The sequence below is a fragment of the Portunus trituberculatus genome, chromosome 27 (genome assembly GCF_017591435.1).
Source record: "Portunus trituberculatus isolate SZX2019 chromosome 27, ASM1759143v1, whole genome shotgun sequence".
Taxonomy (NCBI): domain Eukaryota; kingdom Metazoa; phylum Arthropoda; class Malacostraca; order Decapoda; family Portunidae; genus Portunus; species Portunus trituberculatus.
The window spans coordinates 6673301-6698300 of record NC_059281.1 but is presented as its reverse complement, the minus strand read 5'-3'; the positions used below and the strand labels follow the sequence as shown (position 1 = coordinate 6698300).

General features: G+C 39.4%; 1 protein-coding gene across 17 annotated transcripts in view; it reads right to left on the bottom strand.

The window, feature by feature from the left end:
- The window catches only part of LOC123509487 (synaptotagmin-7-like), a 406995-nt gene that overhangs the window by 262161 nt on the left and 119834 nt on the right, over window positions 1-25000 (bottom strand). For 2 of the 17 annotated variants that reach the window (XM_045263794.1, XM_045263798.1), the window contains exon 2: window positions 6457-6489. The exons of the other annotated variants lie outside the window; for them this stretch is intronic. In XM_045263794.1, coding sequence (XP_045119729.1) covers window positions 6457-6489 — 33 coding nt within the window. The remainder of the gene's footprint in view (window positions 1-6456; window positions 6490-25000) is intronic. 17 annotated transcript variants of the gene reach the window in all.

The window sequence follows — 25000 nt, the reverse complement described above, 5'->3', positions numbered from 1 at the left end:
GTATTCTTTTTTTTTTTGGGGGGGAGGGGAAAGATACTCACTTCATAAAATTAATCCCGTTTTTTATAATATTTTCTCTCTTCCTTTCATTGACTCACCTGTAACATCTCTTAGTCATTACGTACACTCATTAATCTACATCTATTTCATCTTCTTTTTTCTGTTCTTCTTTCTTCTAATCCTCTTCATGTTGCATTGCTCTTCTCTGCATTATCCTCTTCTTTTCTCCCTCCTTTACCTTGCATCTTACCTGCTTTTAGTCATTAATTATACCTGTAATTAATGTGTTTTAGTAATGAACGCACCTGAGGGCTTAATGAGATGAACCTGCCTATCTAATTATGCGCCTTTATCTATTCACGTGTCAGTTTATCTATTTATCTACAAATCTATTTATCTCTGTCAGACACTAATGTACTTGTCTGTCTTTTGTGTATGTTTATGCAAGATTATCTATTTATTTATCTACCTTGCTCTGTCCATCCTTCTATCTATCTATCTATTTGTCTTGTATTCTGTCTATCTCTCTATCTATTTGTAACTCTAAAATAAAGGTTAGTTCTGGTTTGTTGGTCAGTCAGTCAGTCAGTCAATTAAATTCTCTCTCTCTCTCTCTCTCTCTCTCTCTCTCTCTCTCTCTCTCTCTCTCTCTCTCTCTCTCTGCTTTCATCTTTTTTTTTTTTTCTCTCAGCATAGACAAACAGATTATACATGAATTTCCAAACACGGTATCAAGAAGGAGCGAAGGGAAAAAGAGAAGGAAGGAAAGAGCGAATAAGTAAGAAAATGTTCCTTAATTCCAGTGACGCAAAGCAAAGAAGAAAAATGTGATGCCAAAAGAAAAATAAGAAAAAAGTAAGAAAAAAAAAGTGACAGTTTACCGGTTATTCATTTCGCTTTAAGTGAAATGAAAAAAAAAACATGAGAAATGACACGAAGCTGATGTGACACGAATTTCTCTCTCTCTCTCTCTCTCTCTCTCTCTCTCTCTCTCTCTCTCTCTTAGTGACGTCACATACATGCATGACTGACAGCTCTTGAGAGAGAGAGAGAGAGAGAGAGAGAGAGAGAGAGAGAGAGAGAGAGAGAGAGAGAGAGAGAGAGAGAGAGAGAGAGAGAGAGAGAGAGAGAGAGAGAGAGAGAGAGGAGGAGACAGGAAAGAGGAGGAGGAGATAGAGGAGGAGGAGAGGAGGAGGAGGAGGAGGAGGAGGAGGAGGAGGAGGAGGAGGAGGAGGAGGAGGAGGAGGAGGAGGAGGAAGAGGAGGAAGAAGAAAAGAAGAATAGGTGAATAAAGGGGAATAATGGAGTAACCAGAATGATATGTTAGAGGGGAGAACAAGAGAGAGAGAGAGAGAGAGAGAGAGAGAGAGAGAGAGAGAGAGAGAGAGAGAGAGAGAGAGAGAGAGAGAGAGCAGTTTATACAAAAGCATCAAGAAAATGTGTTTTAATTAACAGATCCTTCTCTTCCTTTTCCTCTCCTCCTCCTCCTCCTCCTCCTCCTCCTCCTCCTCCTCTCTAGTACAAGTCGACAAGTACAAGGAGTTTAGGAGGAGATTACTTGCAGGTTAATGCGTCTTACTCTTTCCCTAAGCTGTGAAAGAACCTCTTCTTAAAACCTCTTTCCTCTTTTTTCCCTTCTCCTTAAGCTTAGTGGTGAGGGGAAGTCATTTTTCCTTCTTATTTAAGCTTGAAATTTGTTTTAATAGTTTGATGGAAATAAGGGAAAAGGAATGTTTGAAAGAGAGTACATAAGTAGAAGTGTTTAAAATGTCGAACTGAAGGAAAAATACAATGACAAGTAGAGAGAAGGAAAAGAAAAGTGAAATGAAGAGTTTTGTACTAGAATTTTGAGAGCAAAGGGAAAAATGTAAGAAGAAGAAAATAACGAATGTGAGTGAAAATGTTGTGGATTGAGAAGGAAAAAGAAAAGGAAAGAAAGTGAAATAAAAGAAATAACAATGAAAAAGGACAGATCTTTTTATATACCTTCAAAGAAAAACAAAGAAAAAAAATCTGATCACACCTTCGCACAGAAAAAAAAATACATGAAACCAACAAAACAAAGAAAATAAAAAAAGCATAAAAAGAAAGGGAATAAAAACGAGACACAGAGAGAGAGAGAGAGAGAGAGAGAGAGAGAGAGAGAGAGATAATAAGTGGATATGTGTTACAGCTTTTAAATTGAGCAAATGAGGAGAAAATAAGGGTCAGGGGAAAAAAGATGATAAATTACTTTCCTCCTCCTTATCCTCTTTGTACTGTCAACCAGCGAGGGGAGAGCGATGAGGGGAGAAAGAAAACAGGAGAGCGGAGGCAGGAACCAGAGAGAGAGAGAGAGAGAGAGAGAGAGAGAGAGAGATGAAGAGAGAAATGAGATGAGAAGTAGAAGAAAGGAAGGAGAAGAAAATAATATATAAGATAGAGAAGAGAGGAAATAGAAGAGATGAAACACAAGAGAAAATGAGAAACGAGAGAGGGAAAAGAAGAGAATATAGAAAAAAGAAAATGGAAATAGAGGATAAAATATAAAAAGAAGAAGGGAAAGAAGAGAAAGAGAGAAAGAGGAGAATGTAAAATAAAAGAAGGAAACAAGAGGAAAGAGGAAAATAAGGAAAAATAGAAGGTAAATGGATCAGAAAAGCAAACAAAGGAAATAGGCAAAGGGAAAAGCATAACGATAAAGGGAGAAGGAAAAAACAAGGGGAAACATAAGAGGGAAAAGGGGAAAACGAAGAGGACACGTGTATGCAGTATTTCTAAATCTCCCCTCTGTGCCTTCCCTTCTTCCCTCTTTAACTACAAATGTTAAATGGTACTCTCTCTCTCTCTCTCTCTCTCTCTCTCTCTCTCTCTCTCTCTCTCTCTCTCTCTCCTACGTATTATCTCTTTTCGTCTTTTTTGTCTCCTCCTCCTCCTCCTCCTCCTCCTCCTCCTCCTCCTCCTCCTCCTCCTCCTCCTCCTCCTCTTTCTCCTAACATAACTCTTTCTCTTTCTCCTCTTGTATTCTTGTCATTCTCCTCCGCCTTATCTTCCTTCTATATTCGCATGTCTCCTCCTCCTCCTTCTCTTCCTCTTCCTCCTCCTACTCCTCCTCCTCCTCCTTCTCCTCCTCTTCTTTTTATTCCTCCTCCTCCTTCTGTAACTACAACTATAAATAACACTAAAACTCCTCCTCCTCCTCCTCCTCCTCCTCCTCCTCCTCCTCTACCTTCGTTTCTCCTTCAGCAATATAAACAATAGATAACAATAAAAACCACTCCTTCTACTCCTCCTCCTCTTCTTCTTACTCCTCCTCCACTACTACCATCACCACTACTACCACCACCACTACTACTACCACCACTACCACTACTACTAATACGGTGCAGGTTAAGTCTACTGCTGTGTGCTTCCTAATACTAACTAAGTGACATAAGTACATAAGTGGACAATTACTTTGAAATGAACGTAAGGAAATAAATACAAGTTAATAAGAAAATGAGAGAGAGAGAGAGAGAGAGAGAGAGAGAGAGAGAGAGAGAGAGAGAGATTTTAGTTTTCTCTATAATGTTTTCTGTGTATTTTTCTTTTGTTTTTGTTTTTGTCAGTTATTTTTTTCCCCTCTAAACAAACACTGATTGATAAATTTCCCTTTTAACTTCCTTTTCATTATTCCAAATATACGTAAAAATTTTCCTCTTATTCCTCATTTTATTTCCCTCTTATCACATTTATACTCTTTTTCCCACCTCCTTTTTCCCTATCTTATCTTCTTTCCTCCTTTCCTCAAATCTTAAGTCAGCATCAGCCTATATTTTCTCCCCTTCTTGTCCTCTCCTCTCATTCCACTTTTTTCCTCTTTAAACCTCCATTTCTTCTCTTTTCCACGCCAACTCAAAGAATCTTACTTAAAATTTTTCGAGTTTCAAGGAAGGAGAAAGAGAGGTAATGTTTTAATGGTGCATATACAAGAGAGAGAGACAGAGACAGAGACAGAGAGAGAGAGAGAGAGAGAGAGAGAGAGAGAGAGAGAGAGAGGATAATTAGATGGATGGAAAAATGGTTAGAATTGTTTATAATAGACTAATATGTATGAAGGAAATTAGATCAAAGGAAAAGGATATCAGAATGAACAGAATATAGAAAAAATAGGATGCAAGGATGAATAGGAACCAGCCATGATTGAACACTTGGTAGGATAGGAAGAGAAAGAAGAGGAAGAGGAAGAAGAAGGGAAAGGAGAAAAAGGAGAGAATATACAAGGACAGGGGTACAGAAGTGGATAAGAAATAAGTAACAGAGTAAAGTGTGGAGGCAGGCTGTGTATAAGTGAGAAAGACAGAAAAGTGCAGTAGTAGTAGTGGTAGTGGTAGTGGTAGTGGTAGTGGTGGTGGTGGTGGTGGTGGTGGTGGTGGTAACAGAAATTCACGACCTCAATTTAAGTGAAGAAACGGATCATAAAGAACAAACTTGTGCATACACCACCACCACCACCACCACCACCACCGTCACCAGCACCACCACCACACCCAGATACACTCCCTTGCAACATTCTGGCAACTCAGCTCTGCAACACTTTCTTCTCTGTCCCTCTTTCTTTCCCTCTCTCTCTCTCTCTCTCTCTCTCTCTCTCTCTCTCTCTCTCTCTCTCTCTCTCTCTCTCTCTCTCTCTCTCTTTCAGCTAACCAGGATAAAGTGTGTTGCAGTTTTAGACACAAAAATATTTCCCTATTTCGGTGCCAACGCCTAAAATCTTTGTGTGTGTGTGTGTGTGTGTGTGTGTGTGTGTGTGTGTGTGTGTGTGTGTGTGTGTGTGTGTGTGTGTGTGTTGCTGCAAGTTGCTTTAACACTTGCAAATATTCCTCTTGTTTTCAGAACCGTAAATTCTTTCTTCTCTCTCTCTCTCTCTCTCTCTCTCTCTCTCTCTCTCTCTCTCTCTCTCTCTCTCTCTCTCTCTCTCTCTCTCTCTCTCTCTCTCTCTCTCTCTCTACGTGTGTGTGTTTTTATTCCCAAAGCAAGAATGTCAAGTTTTACGACAGGCTCCTTTAAATCTTTCTTTAAATCTCACAAATATTTCTCTCTGGTTTTAAGGAATTTTTTTCAAAGTTTCCCTCTGAGTCTTGCAAATCTAGGAAACAAAAGTAAATGTTCCTCTTCCGTTTTCTTTTCCTTTTCTCTAACAAACCCCAAAAGCCTCTTCAAGTGTGCTCAGTGCTCTTAAAAATACGTAATTTCTTTTTGTTTTTCTCGCTTTTTTTTGCGTTTTAATTCATGAATGAGGGACAAAAGATTGATTTCTTAGTGTGTGTGCGTGTCTGTGTCTGTGTATGTGTGTGTGTGTGTGTGTGTGTGTGTGTGTGTGTGTGTGTGTGTGTGTGTGTGTGTGTGTGTGTGTGTGTGTGTGTGTGTTAGCTCTTCCGAAAGGGTTAAAATGTTACTTTTATCATTAGGGGAGAGAGAGAGAGAGAGAGAGAGAGAGAGAGAGAGAGAGAGAGAGAGAGAGAGAGAGAGAGAGAGAGAGAGAGAGAGAGAGAGAGAGAGTACACATAAAATTCCCAATAGAAAAAATAAAATCCTCTTTTCTAAATTCACTAAAACTAAACCAAAAAAAAATATATACTAAAAAAAAAAAAAATCAACCTATCCGTAAATCAAAACGAACACATCACGAACGTACAAAAAATAAACGAAATAAAAAAATAAATAAATGAAAAATAAAAAAAAAATACAACTTACTCCTGAAATGGTACAAATTTCAGTCGTGCTTCCAAATCTATCTCTTAAGCAGCAATAGGGAAAAAGGGAAAAAAGGAAAAATAAGGGAAATAAAGTGTTTTAGCGAGTAATTGGCTTGGAAAAATACAAGAGACGGATTAACTCTTGGCAAGACCGAATGCATGGCAGGAAGCAGCGGCTAAGAGCAAGAGGAGGAAGAGGAGGAGAGGAAGAGGAGGAGAGGAGGAGGAGGAAGAGGAAGAGGATGTAAAAGATGGAGAAGAAAGTGAGGATGGAGTGGAAGACGAGAATAACGAGGGGATATGGAGCAGGATAATGGGGAAGAGAAGGAGGAGGAGGAGGAGGAGGAGGAGGAGGAGGAGGAGGAGGAGGAGGAGGAGGAGGAGGAGGAGGAGGAGGAGGAGGAGGAGGAGGAGTCGAATGATTTACGAGTAAGAGAGGTAGACTGAGAAAATTTTGGAGAGAGAGAGAGAGAGAGAGAGAGAGAGAGAGAGAGAGAGAGAGAGAGAGAGAGAGAGAGAGAGAGAGAGAGAGTAAGGTAAGGTAAGGTTAGGTTAGGTAAGGTAAGGTATATTTAGGTTAGGTAAGGTTAGGTTAGGTTAGATATATTCAAAACAAGTACTTTGCCTGCTAAACTGCTTAACTACGGAACTAGACAGCAGGAGGGAGCCGCTAACAGCCTCAGTACCCCTCACCAACTAGCAGAGACATGCGGAAATAGGGAGGGCTTGCATGGGTTACCTGCTTGACTGCATGAAGGATGAGTAACTTGACCTGACGGGGATAAGGGCCACGTTATTGACCTTCTACGGGTGGGGGAGTCAGACTAGAGAGGTCATAGATACAGGAAGAACATTGGCACAAGGTCACATTTAGGTTAAGGTCACACATACATAAGAAAAGGTCAAAGGAAGGTCAAGGAAAGGAATAGATACGTCACAGTATTAGGGTGAAGGTAACAACTGAAAGGTATCTAAAATAAAGTTCATATCAGAATTAAGGAAAAGGTCATACTTAAGGTCATACAAATATTAGAATAACATCTCAGAAAATGTATCTACAATAAGTCACAGTAAGCTTTAGGTCACTTTATTAAGGTTTAAGGTCAAAAAGAACAAAAAAGGATAAAGTCACACTATCACATTTAAGGCCAGGGAAGAAAAGGTATATAAAAGGTCACACTAGTAAAATTAAGGTCAGATAGGGATATTAAAAGGTCATTCGCCTGTCACAAAATGGAGTTAAGGTCAAAGAAAGGGATACAATAGAGGTCGTATAATTTCAGCTAAGGTCACACAAAAAGGTCAAAAATACTCCTAAAGTGTTTTCTCGATCTTGAATAGGATAACGTCAAACAGTAAAATCCAAATAAGGTCAGAAACATCAGTAAGGTCATTCAAGGTAAGGTCAGATAAAGTAATGCACAAAATAGCTTCAGAAAGGTCATTATTGAAGAGTAAATGATGAAAAAAATACCAGAAAAGGAATATAGAGAATGACAATACAAAGAGAAACAATGCAATAAAGAAAAATGGAAATAGAGAGAGATGGAAATAGAAAAAGAAGGACAGTAGAAAATAAAGAAAAGAAGATCGTAATAAGTAAAGAAATAAAGAAATAGAGGTAAGGAGGATAATAATTCTAGAACCACAAAAATAAAAGAAATATAGAAATACAGAAGGAACTGGATTAATACAGAAAGGATAGAAATTACTACAATGAAAGGTGGAAATGAAGAAAAAAAAACTACGAAAACAAAAAAGAATGAGAATGCAAATACAAGGATGTCAGAACAAAACGAAGGATGAAAATATAGAAAACAAAATGAATAAGAATTTAATAAGAATAATAAAACACAAGATCATAGAGAAAACAAGATATGCTTTTTTTTTAAGTAAAATATAATCAATCTAAAAGGGAGGTAGGATATACTTAGAAAGGGAGAATAACACAGGGAAGAAAGACAGTACAGAGACAAAGGGATGACACATAGAGGACACAGAGGAAGGACACACAAGAGAAAGAGGAAGAACACACAGGGACACAAGAGGATACACAGCGCCATAAGAGAACTGGAAGAAAATAAAAATAACACAGGGAAGAAAGACAATAAAGGAATAAAAGGATGACACATAGAGGACACAGAGGAAGGACATACAAGAGAAAGAGGAAGAACACACAGGGACACACAAGAGGATACAGGGCGCCATAAGAGATATAACACACATAGGAGTCAGATAAGTAGATATTAAAAATGCATGGAGATTGATATAACAGGAGAGAATATATTGAGAGAACATCAAGTATTATATCAAAGTACAGGCTGTTTCACAAAGATGGACCCGATATGAAATGGCTATATCTATGTAAAACGACCTCAGATGAAAAGCTCTCATGGTTTTAAAGGGTCGTTATTTCAAGCTTTTATTCTCTCTCGTCTTCAAAAGGCGGAATTATTATCTATGGTTAGGTCTTGGGTGTACGGATAGAGCCACTTCAAATCTCCATCTATATTTTTCAAACGCCCAATAGATAATTAGACTGAACACCAGAGAATTAAAGGGAGCAACGTACTGATATGAGAGACAGGTAAACATTAATCAAAGGGACAAGAAAGGAGGAGTATTGAGCAGTGAGAAACGAACACATGAATGACAAAAGGGAAATAAAAGGGAATAACACACTCAGCAATGTCAGCACACCAAAGGGATAGAATCACAAAAGGGAGGAAGATCAAAGAGCTAATTTAGATATAAAGGGAAGGACATCAGAGTAATACAGAAAAAAATAGGCTATTCAATCTCATTTAACAGGGATAAAGGGAGTTGAGTGCTTTGCTTTCTTAATTAAGGCCGTGATTAGTAAAGAGAGAGGTAGGGACGCACAGGTGTGTTCTGCTTGATTGCTAGGTGAGGGCCAGGTGAGAGTCAGGTGTCCCATAGAAGCAATTAAGAGCCGGAAGCCACATCTCCTCTTCCTCCTCCTCCTCCTCTCTTCCTCTTCTTCCACCTCCTGATGTCTTAATTTGAATGTATGTGCTTTCAATGGTTTTAAGTTACTGTTATTGTTACTATCATTTGTAATTTGTTATTATCATTTGTCAATATCATGTAGTAGTAGTAGTAGTAGTAGTAGTAGTAGTAGTAGTAGTAGTAGTAGTAGTAGTAGTAGTAGTAGTGTAGTAGTAGTAAAATATCAAGTAAGTAGTAGTAGTAGTAGTATAATTATTATTATATCATTATTATTATTATCATTATTATTATTATTATTATTATCATTATTATTATCATTATTATTATTATTATTGTCATTATTATTATATTACTATTATCACTAACATTATCATTATTATTATTATTATTATTATTATTATTATTATTATTATCATCATTACTATTAGTGTCATTATAATCATTATCATCACCACAAAAATAACGAAAAAATTATTCAAGAATGTTAAAAAAAAATGAGATCAAGGAGGATTTTTAAACTTTCTATTCATTCTCTTCTCTTCCTTCCAAGAAAACCAAAGGAATCAGACAGACAGACAGACAGACAGAGGAAGACAAGGACACGTGGCTTGGGTGGCCTTGGCTTGGCTTGGCTTACACTGACTTGGCTTGGCTCACTCACCACACCTGCCCACACACCAATCAAGCAATTAAAAAGCCAACAGGTAGGGGGCCATTAAGGTAACCATTGCACCTGTCCGCCTGTTTAATTATGGGCACGACAGGTGAGGTCAATTATCGTTAACATCACACCTGTCCGCGGCACTAATTAAAGGGGTGACAGGTGAGAGGCAATTCAGGTGAGTAGGGAAAAATAGGGTTCGTTTCCCACCATAAAGCTGTAAATGTGTCCCTTTTTCAATTTTTCCCTCTTTTTGTCCCTTTTTCAAAACCAGCGAGTGAGAGATACGGTGACTTGTTATGATCATTACTAGTGTTACCTTTATTTATCACTAGCGAATATTTACCTGGTTATTCACTTAACTCATCGTTGTATGTGTGTATGCACGTACAAGACATTCATCCACTCATGCGTTGGATAAAAGTACACAGCAATAGTATTAATGAGTAAATAAATGCTTAACCTATTCACCATTACCACCATAAACCATTATCATCACCATCATCAGAGGCAGCTTCACCAATAACCAATGGCATGAATGTTAGAGATAAAAAGGAGCATTATTAATATTAGCATCCATCATCACCATCATCATCATCATCATCATCACAAAGCTAAGTTCTAACGAGCCATTCATTCTATGTCTAAAGCAGCCAGAGTTTGCGCATCACAGCAAGAAATAATAGAAAAAATGCAGAAAAGTGCAAAGAAGTGGCCATTATGTTGCTTATAAGGCAGATCACATGAGCCATAGACAGACAGACGGACAGACAAATAGACTAGATTGTAAGGAAAAACATGGAAATATATGGAAAGAAAAAATTGATATGATGGGAAATTAGTTAGAAAAAATGACATGGAGAATATATATAAAAGGAAAAAATCTTCTCAAACCCTCCAAAGTATTGCAAAAAATATGTGAAAAAATGAATGGCAAAAAATGATACATATATTCATACATACCTACTACACAAAAAATTGTCCCTCTGAAAGAAACGATGGGGAAATAAATCGAAATTATATATACACAAATAATAGTGAAAAAAAAAATGTTACGTTGTATTTCTTTGAGTCGTATTTCCCTCTCTCTCTCTCTCTCTCTCTCTCTCTCTCTCTCTCTCTCTCTCTCTCTCTCTTTCAATTATTAGTGAAGCAACAAATTTGGAAAAGGAAATCTATACTCTGAAAATACATTACTATATTTATGTAGAGAAATATTGAACAAACCAACGCCCCTGTGTGTGTGTGTGTGTGTGTGTGTGTTATAATACCTGACTATGTTTCCTTATTTTTTCCCTCAAGTTTGTTATGTTTCCCTCTCATGTTTTAATCATCGCGTTTGGAAAAGTTCAGCATTATCGCTTTTTCTTTTTCCCTTTTTTTCTTCTTTTTTTTTCTTTTACTTGTTTCTTTTACGCCTAAGTTTCCCTGCAACATTATCCTCATCACTTTATTTATTTTCTTTTTCTTATTTTAGCTTTTTCTTCATAATTACAGCATTTCTTATTCTCTTTTCTTATTTTAGCTTTTATTCCATCCCTTCATTATCCTCTTCTCTCTCTTTTATTTCCTCTCTTCTAACTACGTACAGCATTTACTTTTATTTTTCCCCTTTTTTAATATTTCCTTATCATTTTCCTACTCTCAAGTTTCCCACGAATGTAAAAAAAAGGAAATAGAAACAAAATGATCGTTTATTTCTATTTCCCTCTCTTCTAACTACAGCATTCACATTTATTTTTTCCCCTTTTTAATATTTCCTTATCATTTTCCTATTCTCAACTTTCCCACGAATATAAAAGAGAAAAAGAAATAAATATCCTCGTCTTTCTCTTCTATTCCCTCTCTTCTAAATACAGCAACCACTTATTTTTCCCTCATTTTAATATTTCCTTATCAAATTCCTACTCTCAAGTTTCCCACGAATATAAAAAAAGAAGAAAAAAAAAAAAGCCTCATTACTTTTTTATTCGTTTTCTTCGTGCACCACCACCACCACCACCGCCACCACCACCACCACCACCACCACCACCAATGCGCTGACCTCTATCTGACACGCTAATTACGGGGGTTCACCTGGCTGATGGTGGTAATTAGGCAACATGTAAGACACCTGCACACTGCTCCCCACCCCCTCCACAGAAAGCTCCCACCTGCATCCCTCCCCCCTCTCTTCCTCTCCCCTCCCCCCCTCCATTCCCTTCTAGTCTCCCTGTTTCTTGGTTATACAAAGAACGACATTTTTTCTTTATTTTTTTCATTAAAAGTATTAATTTTTCTTTTTTTTATTTTTTTTTATTTTTTTTTTCGTTTTCAGTAATTTGGTGGTCGGGTTATTGTTAATATTAGTTTTTGTATTGGTGGTGGAGGTGGTGGTGGTGGTGGTGGTGGTGGTACTAGTGGTAAAAATAGTAGTAGTAGTAGTAGTAGTAATAGTAGTAGTAGTAGTAGTAGTAGCAGCACTAGCAACACCACCACTACCACTATCATTTCTCTGCCTTACAACGTTCAACTCAAATAAAAAGAAAACTCCCTCTAAGAGTTTTCAAAGTATTCCTAACAATTAACTTTTATTTACCATAATGAGCAACAGAAAAATATATACATCTTTAAACACCTCATTACATTATAACACACAGACACAGCACACAAACTCTCTCTCTCTCTCTCTCTCTCTCTCTCTCTCTCTCTCTCTCTCTCTCTACATCCACTCATCATCAATACATTTCAATCTTATTCATCACAAATTCAACCACCACAAGTCAACAAAATTAATACACATTTTCTATACACTATACCGCACATGTATATTGCATTGTATATATGCGTAGCAGCCTCCCCATCATTATTCCTCCCCATTCCTTCCCCCGTCCTCCCCTTTCCCATCAACATTCATAACCACATTACCTTCCCCTCACTGCCGCATCCCACGCCTCCTCTCCCCTCCCCTCACTCTCTCCCCTCTTCTATCTCTCTCTCCCTTTGGTGCGGTACGGAAGAAAAAGATGGAAGGGGGAGAAGTGAGAGGAAAAAGGAGACACAAGGAGGAATGTGACGAAGAGGAGGAGGAGGAGGAGGAGGAGGAGGAGGAGGAGAAAAGAAATACAGAAGAAAAGAAGAGGAGTTACTAAGCATTCTCTCTCTCTCTCTCTCTCTCTCTCTCTCTCTCTCTCTCTCTCTCTCTCTCTCTCTCTCTCTCTCTCTCTCATCCATCGAATAAACAGAAGAGGAGGAGGAGAAAGAGGAGGAGGAGGAGGAGGAGGAGGAGGAGAAGAATAAAAAGAAAGTAAACAAAGATAAACTGAAAGGGAAAAAATGAGGAAAAAAGAAAACATACGATACGAGTGGAAAAAAGAACTAAGAGGAAACCAAGAGACGAGAACAAAGAGGAAAAGAAGAAAAAAAAACAAGAAATGAAAAAATGGAAGCAACGAAATGAAGCACGAAAAAAAATAAAGAAGAAAGAGCAGAAACAAAAACAGGAACACAAAAGAAGAAGAAGAAGAAGAAGAAGAAGAAGAAGAAGAAGAAGAAGAAAGGCGAAAATGAGGAGTAGGATGGAGAAGGAGGAAAAAGAGGAAGGAAAAAAAGACGATTAAAAAACGAGGAAAGAGAATAAAAGAAGAGGCCAACATGAACGAAGATGAAGAGCAAAGGAGGAGGAAGAGGACGAGGAGGAGGAGGAGGAGGAGGAAGGAGGAGGAGGAAGAGGAGGAGAGCAATGTTTGTACACTTCCCTCGCTCTCTGCATTACTTCGTGTGTACATAAGCTACGTACACACAACTCAAGTACACACAAGAGAGAGAGAGAGAGAGAGAGAGAGAGAGAGAGAGAGAGAGAGAGAGAGAGAGAGAGAGAGAGAGAGAGAGAGAGAGAGAGAGAGAGAGGACAAAAAAATACACACAAACGATTATCTGATATCAAAAAAAGAAGAGAAGGAAGAAAAGAGACTAAATAAAGAGATAGAGATAGAGAAGGAGGAGGAGGAGGAGGAGGAGGAGGAGGAAAAGGAGAAGGAGGAAGAGGAGGAGGAGGAGGAGATCAACATAAGGTCAGGCAGGTCACGCGCGTCTGAGGGAACAACCAATCAGCTGCCGAGGTCAATCTTGGAGAAAATGAGAGAGAGAGAGAGAGAGAGAGAGAGAGAGAGAGAGAGAGAGAGAGAGAGAGAGAGAGAGAGAGATTTTAGCGTGGACTTATTTTATCTCCCAGACATTTCCCATTTATTCTCTCTCTCTCTCTCTCTCTCTCTCTCTCTCTCTCTCTCTCTCTCTCTCTCTCTCTCTCTCTCTCTCTCTCTCTCTGTCCCCCTCCACACACACACATGTAACCTAACCTAACCATCACAAATAAGCAAACCACCACCACCATCACCACCACCACCACCACCACCACCACCACCACCACCTTCCTATGCTTAATTATGGCGTGGCTTGGGGTGGTCAGCGTCATTGCTCTTGAAAAATTGGCTGGTGGAGGCGCCAATATGAATAACCTGCCAATCTGTCACCCACGGCACCCAGAAACCGCCAAGGAGAGAGAGAGAGCGAGAGAGAGAGAGAAAAGAAGGTAGGAAAGTGAGAGGGAAGGAGAAGGAAGGGAGAGAGTATCGAGCGGGGATGTTTGTGAGAGGGAGTGAGAGGGGAAATAATGTTATGAATGGGTGTAGATGGGGGAGGGTAGACAAAGTAGGTTAAGGCAAAGAAAAGGAAGAGAAATGAGAGGGGAGAGTGAAAAGGATATAGAGAGAAGTAAAAGAGGAGAAGAAAAAGAAAAAAAAGATAGGAAAGAAAGAAAAGAGATAATAAAATAGAGAATAAGCAGAAAAAAAGGAAAAGTGAGGAAAAGGAAAAGTAGAGAAGACAGATGAGTGGGATGAGGGGAAAGAGTGAGAGAGGAAAGAGGGGATAGAGGGAAGAGGGGGGAGAGTAAGAGAAACTCAGATCTTTATCAATTTATTTATCTGTCAATTTTGCCTTGGTTTATTTGGGGAGAGGAGAGGGGAGAAGGGAGAAGTGAGGGGAAAGGGTTGGGAGAGAAGAGAGAAGAAGGGAGAGGAGAAGAGGAGAATGGAATAGAAGATGAAGGAAAGATATTTTTAGAGAGAGAGAGAGAGAGAGAGATGGTATTGTCCTGGGTCCATTTTCTTTCTCTTCCTTTCTCTTTTCTTTCCCTCTTTCCTTTTCCCTTAATTTACCAACAGTTCTTTTTCCCTTCCCTTTTTTTCCTCACTTTTCCTTCCTCCTCTCCTTCCCCTACCCCTTTCCAATTTTCCCCTCACATTTTTCCCTCTCCCTTCCTGCATTTCCATCCGCGTTGCCTCTCTTTTGCTCTTTTTCCCACTCCCTCCCTCTCCCTGCCGATTCTTTCCTCTCCCTCTCAACCAATTTTCCCCTCTCCTTCCCTCTCCCTCTTTTTCCCCTCTCCCTCCCTCTCACTCATTAAATTCAGTTCAGCTTCTGCCCTCAATGAGAAAAAAAGTTATCCTCACCTTGAGAATTTTAGAGAGGAGGAGGAGGAGGAGGAGAAGAGGAGGAGGAGGAGGAGGAGGAGGAGGAGGAGGAGGAGGAGGAGGAGGAGGAGGAGGAGGAGGAGGAGGAGGAGGAGAAAAAGATTGGAGATTGGAGATGGAGAGAGAGAGAGAGAGAGAGAGAGAGAGAGAGAGAGAGAGAGAGAGAGAGAGAGAGAGAGAGAGAGCAACTGGAAACAAAAATATTACAATAAATAAATAACATAGAAATATCAAAACAATGCAAACCTTTTCAAATTTTCACATCCTCCTCCTCTTCCTCCTCCTCTTCCTCCTCTTCCTCCTCCACCTCACCACCTCTCCTCCTCCGCCTCAGCCTCCTCCACCTCCACCTTCGCCTCCGCCTCCCCCTCCTCTTCCTCCTCCTCCACCTCTCCTCCTCTCTATCTCTCCTCCTCCTCCTCCTCCTCCTCCTCCTCCTCCTCCTCCTCCTTCCAACTCTAATCCCTTCTATTCTTTTCCTCCGTCTCCTTTTCCCCTTTCTCTTTTCACCTCTTTCCTTCCCTCATTTCTTCTCATTCTCCTATTTCCCTCTCCTTTCCCCTCAATTCTTCCCCTTCTCTCGTTTCCCCTCCCCTTTCCCTTCCACAACGCTGTATAGAAAAGGGGAACTGAGGGGAAGAGAGGAAAATATGTCAAATTTCCCTCATTTTTTCCTCGGACCATAAAATTTAAAGACTCTTAACAAATAATAAATAATAAATCTTTAAATTGAACTTACAAACTTACAATTATTTTTGAGAAGAAGAAAAAGAAGAAGAAGAAGAAGAAGAAGAAGAAGAAGAAGAAGAAGAAGAAGAAGAAGAAGAAGGGGTGAAAAACTGTGAAAGAAGGAACATGACAGAAAAGGGACAGATTAGAGATATGAGAGGAGAAAGAGGAGGAGGAGGAGGAGGAGGAGGAGGAGGAGGAGGAGGAGGAGGAGGAGGAGGAGGAGGAAGAGGAGGAAGAGGAGGAGGATAGGGAGATGCGTGCAGGACAACACGCTAAAGTATCCTTCTCAATTAATTCCCCCTATCTCTCTCTCTCTCTCTCTCTCTCTCTCTCTCTCTCTCTCTCTCTCTCTCTCTCTCTCTCTCTCTCTCTCTCTCTCTCTCTCTCTCTCTCTCTCTGGCACCCTATCCCAGTTTGTATTTTCAGAGTTAAATATTGAAAGACCAACTGGATAGAGAGAGAGAGAGAGAGAGAGAGAGAGAGAGAGAGAGAGAGAGAGAGAGAGAGAGAGAGAGAGAGAGAGAGAGAGAGAGAGAGAGAGAGAGAGGAGGGGGACAGGCGGGGAGCTTACCTAATATCTACAGTGTTGACAAGGCAAAGGAGAGAGAGAGAGAGAGAGAGAGAGAGAGAGAGAGAGAGAGAGAGTAAAGGCAAAGTTCAAATATAACTAAAAACTTTTCTTTCTTTATGTATTTATTCTTTACAGTAAATATTTATCATTCTAATTTTCCTTCCTCCTCACAATGTCATCCTTCCATTAATCTGTCTTTCCTTTTTTTTCACCCTATTATTACATCGATATATTTTTGCTTATCCATTGTGGTGAAGTCTGGATTAAGAAACACCTCACAATGTTATCTTTTCTTTAATCTCTCTTTTTTTACCCTGATATCACATCTCTCCTGTAGGAATATGACTTGAATACTTGAATAGTAAGGTAGGGAAACACTTAACACTATACTAATACACATATTCTACACTCTCATATCTGGCTGTCACACCTACCCACAATCCTCAGAAGGTTTGCGCCCAGACTGAGTAGAGGACACACGCGCGAGTTAGCCAGGATTGTTTTGTCACCTGTATCCGGTTAAAGAACAATACACGTGTTGACTGTCTCCTGGACTTTACTTCAAGCCCTGTGGTACTGACAGCTCCACTAACATACGCGGATTCTTATATGGGGCTCTCCATTTTCATTGAACGTCTTTGGTGAATTCTGCATTAGAAAACGCTACTTTATCTCAAGGCTTTACTTAACATGAAGCCAGACCTCTATGTGTGTGCGGTAGACAAGCTGGAGTGAATTCAAACCCTTATGGAGAAGTGAGCAATTCTTTTTTTCGGTGTCAATTCAGTAGCTTAAGAAATACAGGAGATAGTGAAGCAATGGTATGAGGAAGCGGTATTATTCAACAGTTCAGATGCCTCAATGAATAAAACAAATATCAGTACATAGCAGAACTATAAGAACTATCTACGTATATTTCCCTTATCACACCTGTTTTTTATCTGACCAGGCCTGACCTAACTCAACCTAACTTAACCTAAACTAACCCAACCAAAGCTAACCTAATCTAACCAAACTTAACTTAACCTTGACCTTAACATAACGTGACTTGATTTGACCTGACCTAACCTTACCTAAACTTTTAAGAGAGACGTGTCGAAACATATGTCCCTCAATTTTGACTAATTCTTTTCATTCTTTTATGGAGACTGCAATTCAAATGGGCTTTTTTTTCTAATATTCATTTTTTTATCCTTGGTAGTTTTCCCTCTTACATAAAAAAACTACCCTATTCTTACCTAACCTAACGTAACCCAACCTATTCTAACCAAACCTAACCTAACCTAACCTCACCTTACCTAACCTCACCTTACCTAACCTAACCTATTCTAACCAAACCTAACCTAACCTAACCTAACCTCACCTCACCTTACCTAACCTAACCTCACCTCACCTTACCTAACCTAACCTCACCTTACCTAACCTAACCTATTCTAACCAAACCTAACCTAACCTAACCTAACCTCACCTCACCTAACCTGACCTAACCTAACCTATCCTAACCTAACCTCACCTCACCTCACCTAATCTAACCTAACCTAACTTATCCTAACCTAACCTAACCTAACCTAACCCAACCTATTCTAACCAAACCTAACCTAACCTAACCTCACCTTTGCTAACCTAACCTAACCTCACCTCACCTTACCTCACTTCTAATCAACTATGTTTCAATTAATTCACATTTTTTTATTTTCTTCATTTGTTTATACTTTTTAAATATTTCTTAACAGTTATTTCAATATTTTCTTTTATATTTCTTACTTTTATTAATAATCGTCTTTATTTTCTCTTTTCTACACTTATTTTATCAACATCTTTTTACCAAGTAACATTTCTCCCGAAAAAAAAAATGGTAGTATTATCTGTTTTCATTTTTCTTCTTCCTTCTTATTCTCTCTCTCTCTCTCTCTCTCTCTCTCTCTCTCTCTCTCTCTCTCTCTCTCATCAAATCTGCTATTCTTTGCATTTCACACTCTTCCTTTTCATTTCTTCTTCTTCTTTTTATTATTATTATTATTATTATTATTATTATTATTATTATTATTATTATTATTATTATTATCATTATTATATCTATTATTACTGGTAACGTTTTTCCTTTACTCCAACCAGTTTCCCATCTTCTGTGCACTATTAAGTCGTATTTTGATGGGAAACTCATTTATATTTTTAATAGGAAACAGTAATCCGTTTTTCTCTGACAAAGAAAACGTGTATTGGGAATTCTATATAAGGTGAAAGAAGATGAGACTTTATTTCTCCTCCTCTCTCTCTCTCTCTCTCTCTCTCTCTCTCTCTCTCTCTCTCTCCAACAAAGGTTAAGAAATTTCACCTTTGAACGAGGAAATGTTACTCTCTCTCTCTCTCTCTCTCTCTCTCTCTCTCTCTCTCTCTCTCTCTCTCTCTCTCTCTCTCTCTCTCTCTCTCTCTCTCTCTCTTCCTTCTCTTCTTTACACTTTCTTCTATTCATCTCTTTCTTCTAATTTCCTAATCTTCCTCCTCCTCCTTCACCTCCTCCTCCTCCTCCTCCTCCTCCTCCTTCCTTCTCCTCCTCCTCCCTCTTTCCCTCCCTCCCTCCCTTCCTCCATTACCTAATTTCCCTTCTTCCTGTTTCTACTTCCTCATTTCCCTTCTTCTTTTTTCCCTCCCACATCTTTACTTCTTCCCATGTCTTTCCTTTCTCTTTTCTTTCCCTCCTCCCCCCTTGTCCTTCTTTCCCATTTTATTTCCTTCCTTGTCTTTCCTTCCTTCCCTTTTTCCTTCCTCCCTTCCATTTCCCAATTCTAAGCTCTTCTTCTTTTTCTTCTTCTTCTCTCTCCATTTGCTTTTTCTTTCACTATCCAATTTTTCTCCGCTTTTTCTTTCTCCTCCTTTCTCTCTTCTTCCTTTCCTCTCCTCTCCGTTTCCTCTCTCTTGTTAATTCACTCTCTATACAATCTTTCTCCTCCTATTTTCTCTATCCACTCTTTAATCAGTTCCCTCTCTTCTTCTGTGTTATTTCCCTGTGTTAAGTCTCTCTTCCTCCGTCTCTTCTCTTTCCCTCCTCCGATCACCTACCCTTCCCCCCCCTCTTACGTAAGTCAGTAACCACGTGACCTATATTTATTTACCATTCTAGAGGTGTTATTTCAAAGACTTTCCTGTGTTTTCTTTAAATTTTGAGATTTTTTCCTGGTTAAAATATTTCTTTGACGTTTTTTTCAATTTTTTTTTTCTATTGCTTTTCATTTTTTCATTCATTCATTCATTGGTTTGTTTACGTTTTCTATTTGTGTTCTTGTCTTCTTTCTTTTTTTTATTTCATGTTTTATTCGCTTTGTTCCCATGTTGGTTTTTATCTTTATTTTTCCTTAATTCGGTTGAGAAAAGCCAACATTTCATTTGTCATTTCACTACACACACACACACACACACACACACACACACACACACACACACACACACACACTCATTTATGAACAATGAAGCTTAGAAATTTCTTCTTGGAATTTGACTTGAAAGAGAGAGAGAGAGAGAGAGAGAGAGAGAGAGTGTGTGTGTGTGTGTGTGTGTGTGTGTGTGTGTGTGTGTGTGTGTGTGTGTGTGTGTGTGTGTGTGTGTGTGTGTGTGTGTGTCACGTTTTATAACCACTAAAATCTTTTGACGTTTGACACGAAGAAGACGAAGAAGACGTGCTTTCCTCTTCCTCTTTCCTGCTCCTCCTCCTCCTCCTCCTCCTCCTCCTCCTCCTCCTCCTCCTCCTCCTCCTCCTCCTCCTCCTCCTCCTCCTCCTCCTCCTCCTCCTCCTCCTCCTCTCTCCCTTTTCTTTCCATACCATCAGCCAGCCTCATTTTTTATTCACTCTCCCTTTCTAAGCATCACTCACCACCCCTCTCTTCTCTCTCCTCCTCCTCTTCCTCCTCCTCCTCCTCCTCCTCCTCCTCCTCCTCCTCCTCCTCTTCCTCTCCTCCTCCTCCTCCTCCAAAGACGTGACGGCAAAAATGGGACGTGTACCCTTAAGAGAAAGAGATTGAGAAAAAGAGATAGAGAAATAAAGACAAAAAAATGAGATATGTCATTGAGGCGAGTTTTAAGTGTCAGAGAGAGAGAGAGAGAGAGAGAGAGAGAGAGAGAGAGAGAGAGAGAGAGAGAGAGAGAGAGAATGAGGGATGTATGAGCTCAAGAGGAAAACGCGAACAAAGAAACAAAGAAGGAAAGAAGAGAGTAATTAGAATGAAGAAGCAAATTAAAATAAATGACATGATAAATTGTACACTTTGGGAGGAGGAGGAGGAGGAGGAGGAGGAGGAGGAGGAGGAGGAGGAGGAGGAGGAGGAGGAGGAGGAGGAGAGGAATATGCAAAGGAATACAAAGGAAGACAAACAGCAACAGACCCTTAGGTCCTTACTAGGCTGTTTGTGAAAACTATCTACTAACTACCAGTAGTAGAGACAGGACAGCAAAGCAGAAGGCTCCTCCCCACCCGCCCCTCCCTCCAGCCGAGGCTGGCAGGAAAAAAAGGCGAAACCATGTGATATTAAAAAATCACATGGAATTTTAGTAGAGAGTGAAAAGGAAATGTGTAATCTACGTCTGACTACTTGTGTTTGTGGGGAAAAGTGTTAACGCTTGGTGAATGTCATGTGGTGTGTGCATTGTGTACGTGGATGCACAGTGTGTATGTCGAATGGGTGGTGCGGCAGCCTTGCCTGGCGCTTTCTAGGGAGGCAGCAGTCAATCAGGCCCCAGCTCCGTTCAATCCACTGAGATAGCATACTTTCCTGTAGGGACTCCGTACGCTGATAACCCTTGCAACATTGATCCCTGGTACTTAGTTCCCGATGATGATCAATGGTTGACAAGGCCCTCTCCAAACACAGCCCGTCACAGGTCGAGAGTAGTAGTGACCGTTCACTCTGGGCTATCTGTGCGTGTATGCAGTGTAGTGTAGTATGTATGTAAACACAGTGTGGAGTCAAAAAGGTGGTGCGGCAGCCTTGCCTGGCGCTTTCAAGAGAGGCAGCAGTCAATCAGGCCCCAGCTCCGTACAACCACTGTAAAAGTGCACTTCCCTTTAAAGGGCGCCGCACACTGTATGGTTACCCCTGCAGCGGTGACCCTGGTACCTTAAATCCCGATGATGGTCACCTACTGTCAGGGCTCTTGACTATCCACAGCCCTTCACAGATCGAGAGTAAAAGTAGTGACCGTTCACTCCGGGCTATCTGTGTCATGTATGGAGGGTGAGAGTAATTTAAACTAACGGGCAATTTAATTCACGATCAGAGGCCCGGGAGATAAAAGAAAAAGCGCAAATTATTCGGAAATGAATAGCGACAACCGGGGATTACATTCAAAGTATTTATCGAGGCGAACTTTGAACGTTTCGATAGTACCTGAGTTGACAACATTTGATGGCAGACCATTCCATATATTGACTATGCGATTAAAGAAAAAGTGTTTGGCTTCATTTGTTACAAAGCGCTTACCAACAATTTTGAAACCATTGCTTCTGGTGACATTTGACTGGTCGACTGATACGTATTTTTGAATATTCATATTTGCAAACCCATTAAAATTTTTGAAAAGCATGATAAGGTCGCCTCTTACTCTCCGTTTCTCAAGAGAAAATAAATTTAATTCCTTTAGGATTTGTTCCGCAACCTTGGGATCATTTTTGTTAATCTGCGTTGTATTTTTTCTAATTTTTCAATATCTTTTTTGTAATACGGTGACCAAAACTGAACATTGTATTCGAGATGTGGACGGACGAGTGAGTTATATAATGTTAATATTATTTTTTCAGACTTGAAAGTGAAAGATCGTCCAATGAAACCAACTAATTTATTCGCAGTTTTGACGACTTCAGTACAGTGTTTGCTAGGCTTGAGGTCTGCTGAAACAATGACACCAAGATCTTTTTCTTTGTCCACACTCGTCATTGGGATATCATTCATCTTGTATGTCGCCTGAGGATTTTGATTTCCTATGTGTAAAACGTGGCATTTATCTATATTGAATTTCATTTGCCACTTGTTTGACCATTCGATGAGAGTATCTAAATCTTTTTGCAAAAGTTGTCTTTGGCTTTCTGAGTCTACTCTGTTTGCAATTTTGTGTCATCTGCGAATTTTGAGAGCTTACAATTTATTCTTTCATCAATGTCGTTAATATATATAATAAAAAGAATAGGTCCCAGAACTGATCCTTGAGGAACGCCACTGCTTACGTTAATCCATTCTGAAGATTTACCATTGATCACAACTCGCTGTTTACGATCAGACAACCAATCCTCGATCCACGCTGCAATGTCACCAGTTATACCATGCGCTTTTACTTTGTTGATAAGACGTTTATGTGGCACTTTGTCAAAAGCCTTTTGGAAGTCAAGATATATGACATCAACCGCTCTAGTGTTGTCGTACAAATTATATATATCATGGAAAAAGTCAAGTAAATTTGTTAGACATGACCGCTTGTTTCTAAATCCATGTTGTGATTCGTTTATTATGTTGTTACTTTCTAAGAATGCAACAACTTTATCCCTCAAAACTGTCTCCATTAATTTACCTACCACTGAAGTGAGGCTAATTGGTCGATAATTTCTAGTTTGAGACTTGTCACCTTTTTTAAAGATTGGAGTTACGTTAGCGAGTTTCCAGTCATCAGGAACTTTACGAGTGCTAAGTGATTTATTAAAGAGGATAGACAATGGTTTAACAAGTTCTTTCTTTGCCTCTTTTAGTATTCGTGGAGAAATTTTATCGGGACCAGGAGTTTTGTTTGTTTTAACTTTATTTATTGCGCTCAAAATTACATTTTCTTGGATATCGCACGTATTTAAACAGACATTATTGCTGTGATTTGGTGCAGTTGGCTGATTTTCTGAATGATTTTCTTCAGTGAAGACTGACGCGAAGTAATTGTTTAATTTAATAGCCATTTCAATTTCGTCGTCCGTGTGTTCGCCATTGTCTAGAGCTAGCGGCCCTATTGATGAAGCTATTGCTTTTTTAGTTCTGATATAACTGAAAAACTCTTTAGGATTTGTCTTGCTACGATTGGCGATATGGAGCTCATAATTTTCTTACTTTCCTTATAAGTTTTTAGCATTGCGTCGCAATTGGTCATGCTCAGTCTTGTCTCTTTCATTGTGTGTTGTTTTGTATTTGTGGTAGGCGCGTTTTTTAGCAGAGAGACAGTTTTTTATTTCTGAATTCCACCATTTAGGTTTATAGCTGGTGATTGAGCGCCTATTTCGTAGTGGAATAGAGGATTTTACAGCTCGGTCTAGTTTAAATGTAAATATTTTCCACGCTTCATTTATACAATTTGCACTCGATAATTGGCTCCAATCGCTTTCAGACAGAATTTTTCTGAGTTTTCCAAAATTAGCTCGACGAAAGTCAGGTACTTTTTCTTTACTTACATTTGTGAGCATCTTACTTGTTTTGACATTGAATGTAATCGCCCGGTGGTCACTGGTGCTGAATTCGGAACCAACTTCTACATTAGAAATTATATTTTCATTTGTCGTTAAAATAAGGTCTAAGATATTATCACCTCTTGTTGGATGTTGTACGAGTTGATCAAGACCACTTTCTAAAAGATTATTATACAAATTTTGTCCCGAGTGTGAATTTAAAGGATCGCCCCATCTGTTAACGGCAAGATTAAAATCTCCAACAATTATGGTCTCATTTTCCGAACAAATTTCAGCTATTTGTTCATATAGTTTGTTGTCAGCTTCCTGTAGTTGTCCTGGAGGTCGGTAAATGACACCAATTACTAATTTTCGCGGTTTAAAGTTAAGTTGAACGTATGAGACGGAGGAGAAGGAGGAGGAGGAGGAGGAGGAGGAGGAGGAGGAGGAGGAGGAGGAGGAGGAGGAGGAGGAGGAGGAGAAGGAGAAGGAGGAGAAGGAGGAGATGAGGAGAAAGATGAGAAAAGGAAAAAAATGAAGAGGAGGAAGAAAAGAAAAGAAAAAAATGACGTAACAGCAAAAAAAAACAAAAAAACAAGAACCAAAACACAACACACACACACACACACACACACACACACACACAGGTAAGAAAAGAGGATTGTAGAAGACTAAGGGGGGGCTAAAGGGGTATTAATGGGAGGGTCTAAGAGGGGGAGGGGGGCGTTGCATCCATTATTAACCCAATTAGGCTTATCTCTCCTACTGGCCAGGTATCTCATTTCCAGGCAAGTCACACAGGTGTTCACGTAATTAATGAGGCGAGCATCAGACAGGTAATCAAGATGAGGGACATTAGGGTGGACAGGTGCGTTAGGACCGAGAAAGGGAGAGAGAGAGAGAAAGAGAGAAAGAGAGACAGACAAACAGACAGACAGACAGACAGACAGACAGACAGACAGACAGATAAACAGACAAACATACAGACAGACAGACAGAAAAACAGAAAAAAATAACAGACAGACAGACTGATAGACAGAAAGACAGCAAACATACAAACAGACAGAAAAAGAGAGAGAGAGAGAGAGAGAGTACAAAGTAAAGGGGAGATGAGAGAAAGGAAGGAGTAATAAAGGCAATGGAGAGAATTGTCGTAATATTGAAGGAAAGAAGGAAGGACGGAAGGAAGGAAGGAAGGAAAGAAGGAAGGAAATAAAAAGAAGTAAGGAAGAATAAAAGGAAAGAAGGAAGGAAAAAAGGAAGAAAGGAAAGCTGGAAGTAAAGCAATAAAGAGGAAAATCAAATCATAAATAACAATGAAAGTAGGAAATAAGAATACAAGAAAAAGAAAAGAAAAGAAAAATAGGAAAAAAATGAACAAGCAGGAAAAAATTGAATAAAAAACAATAAATATATAGAAAGAAAAAGTCA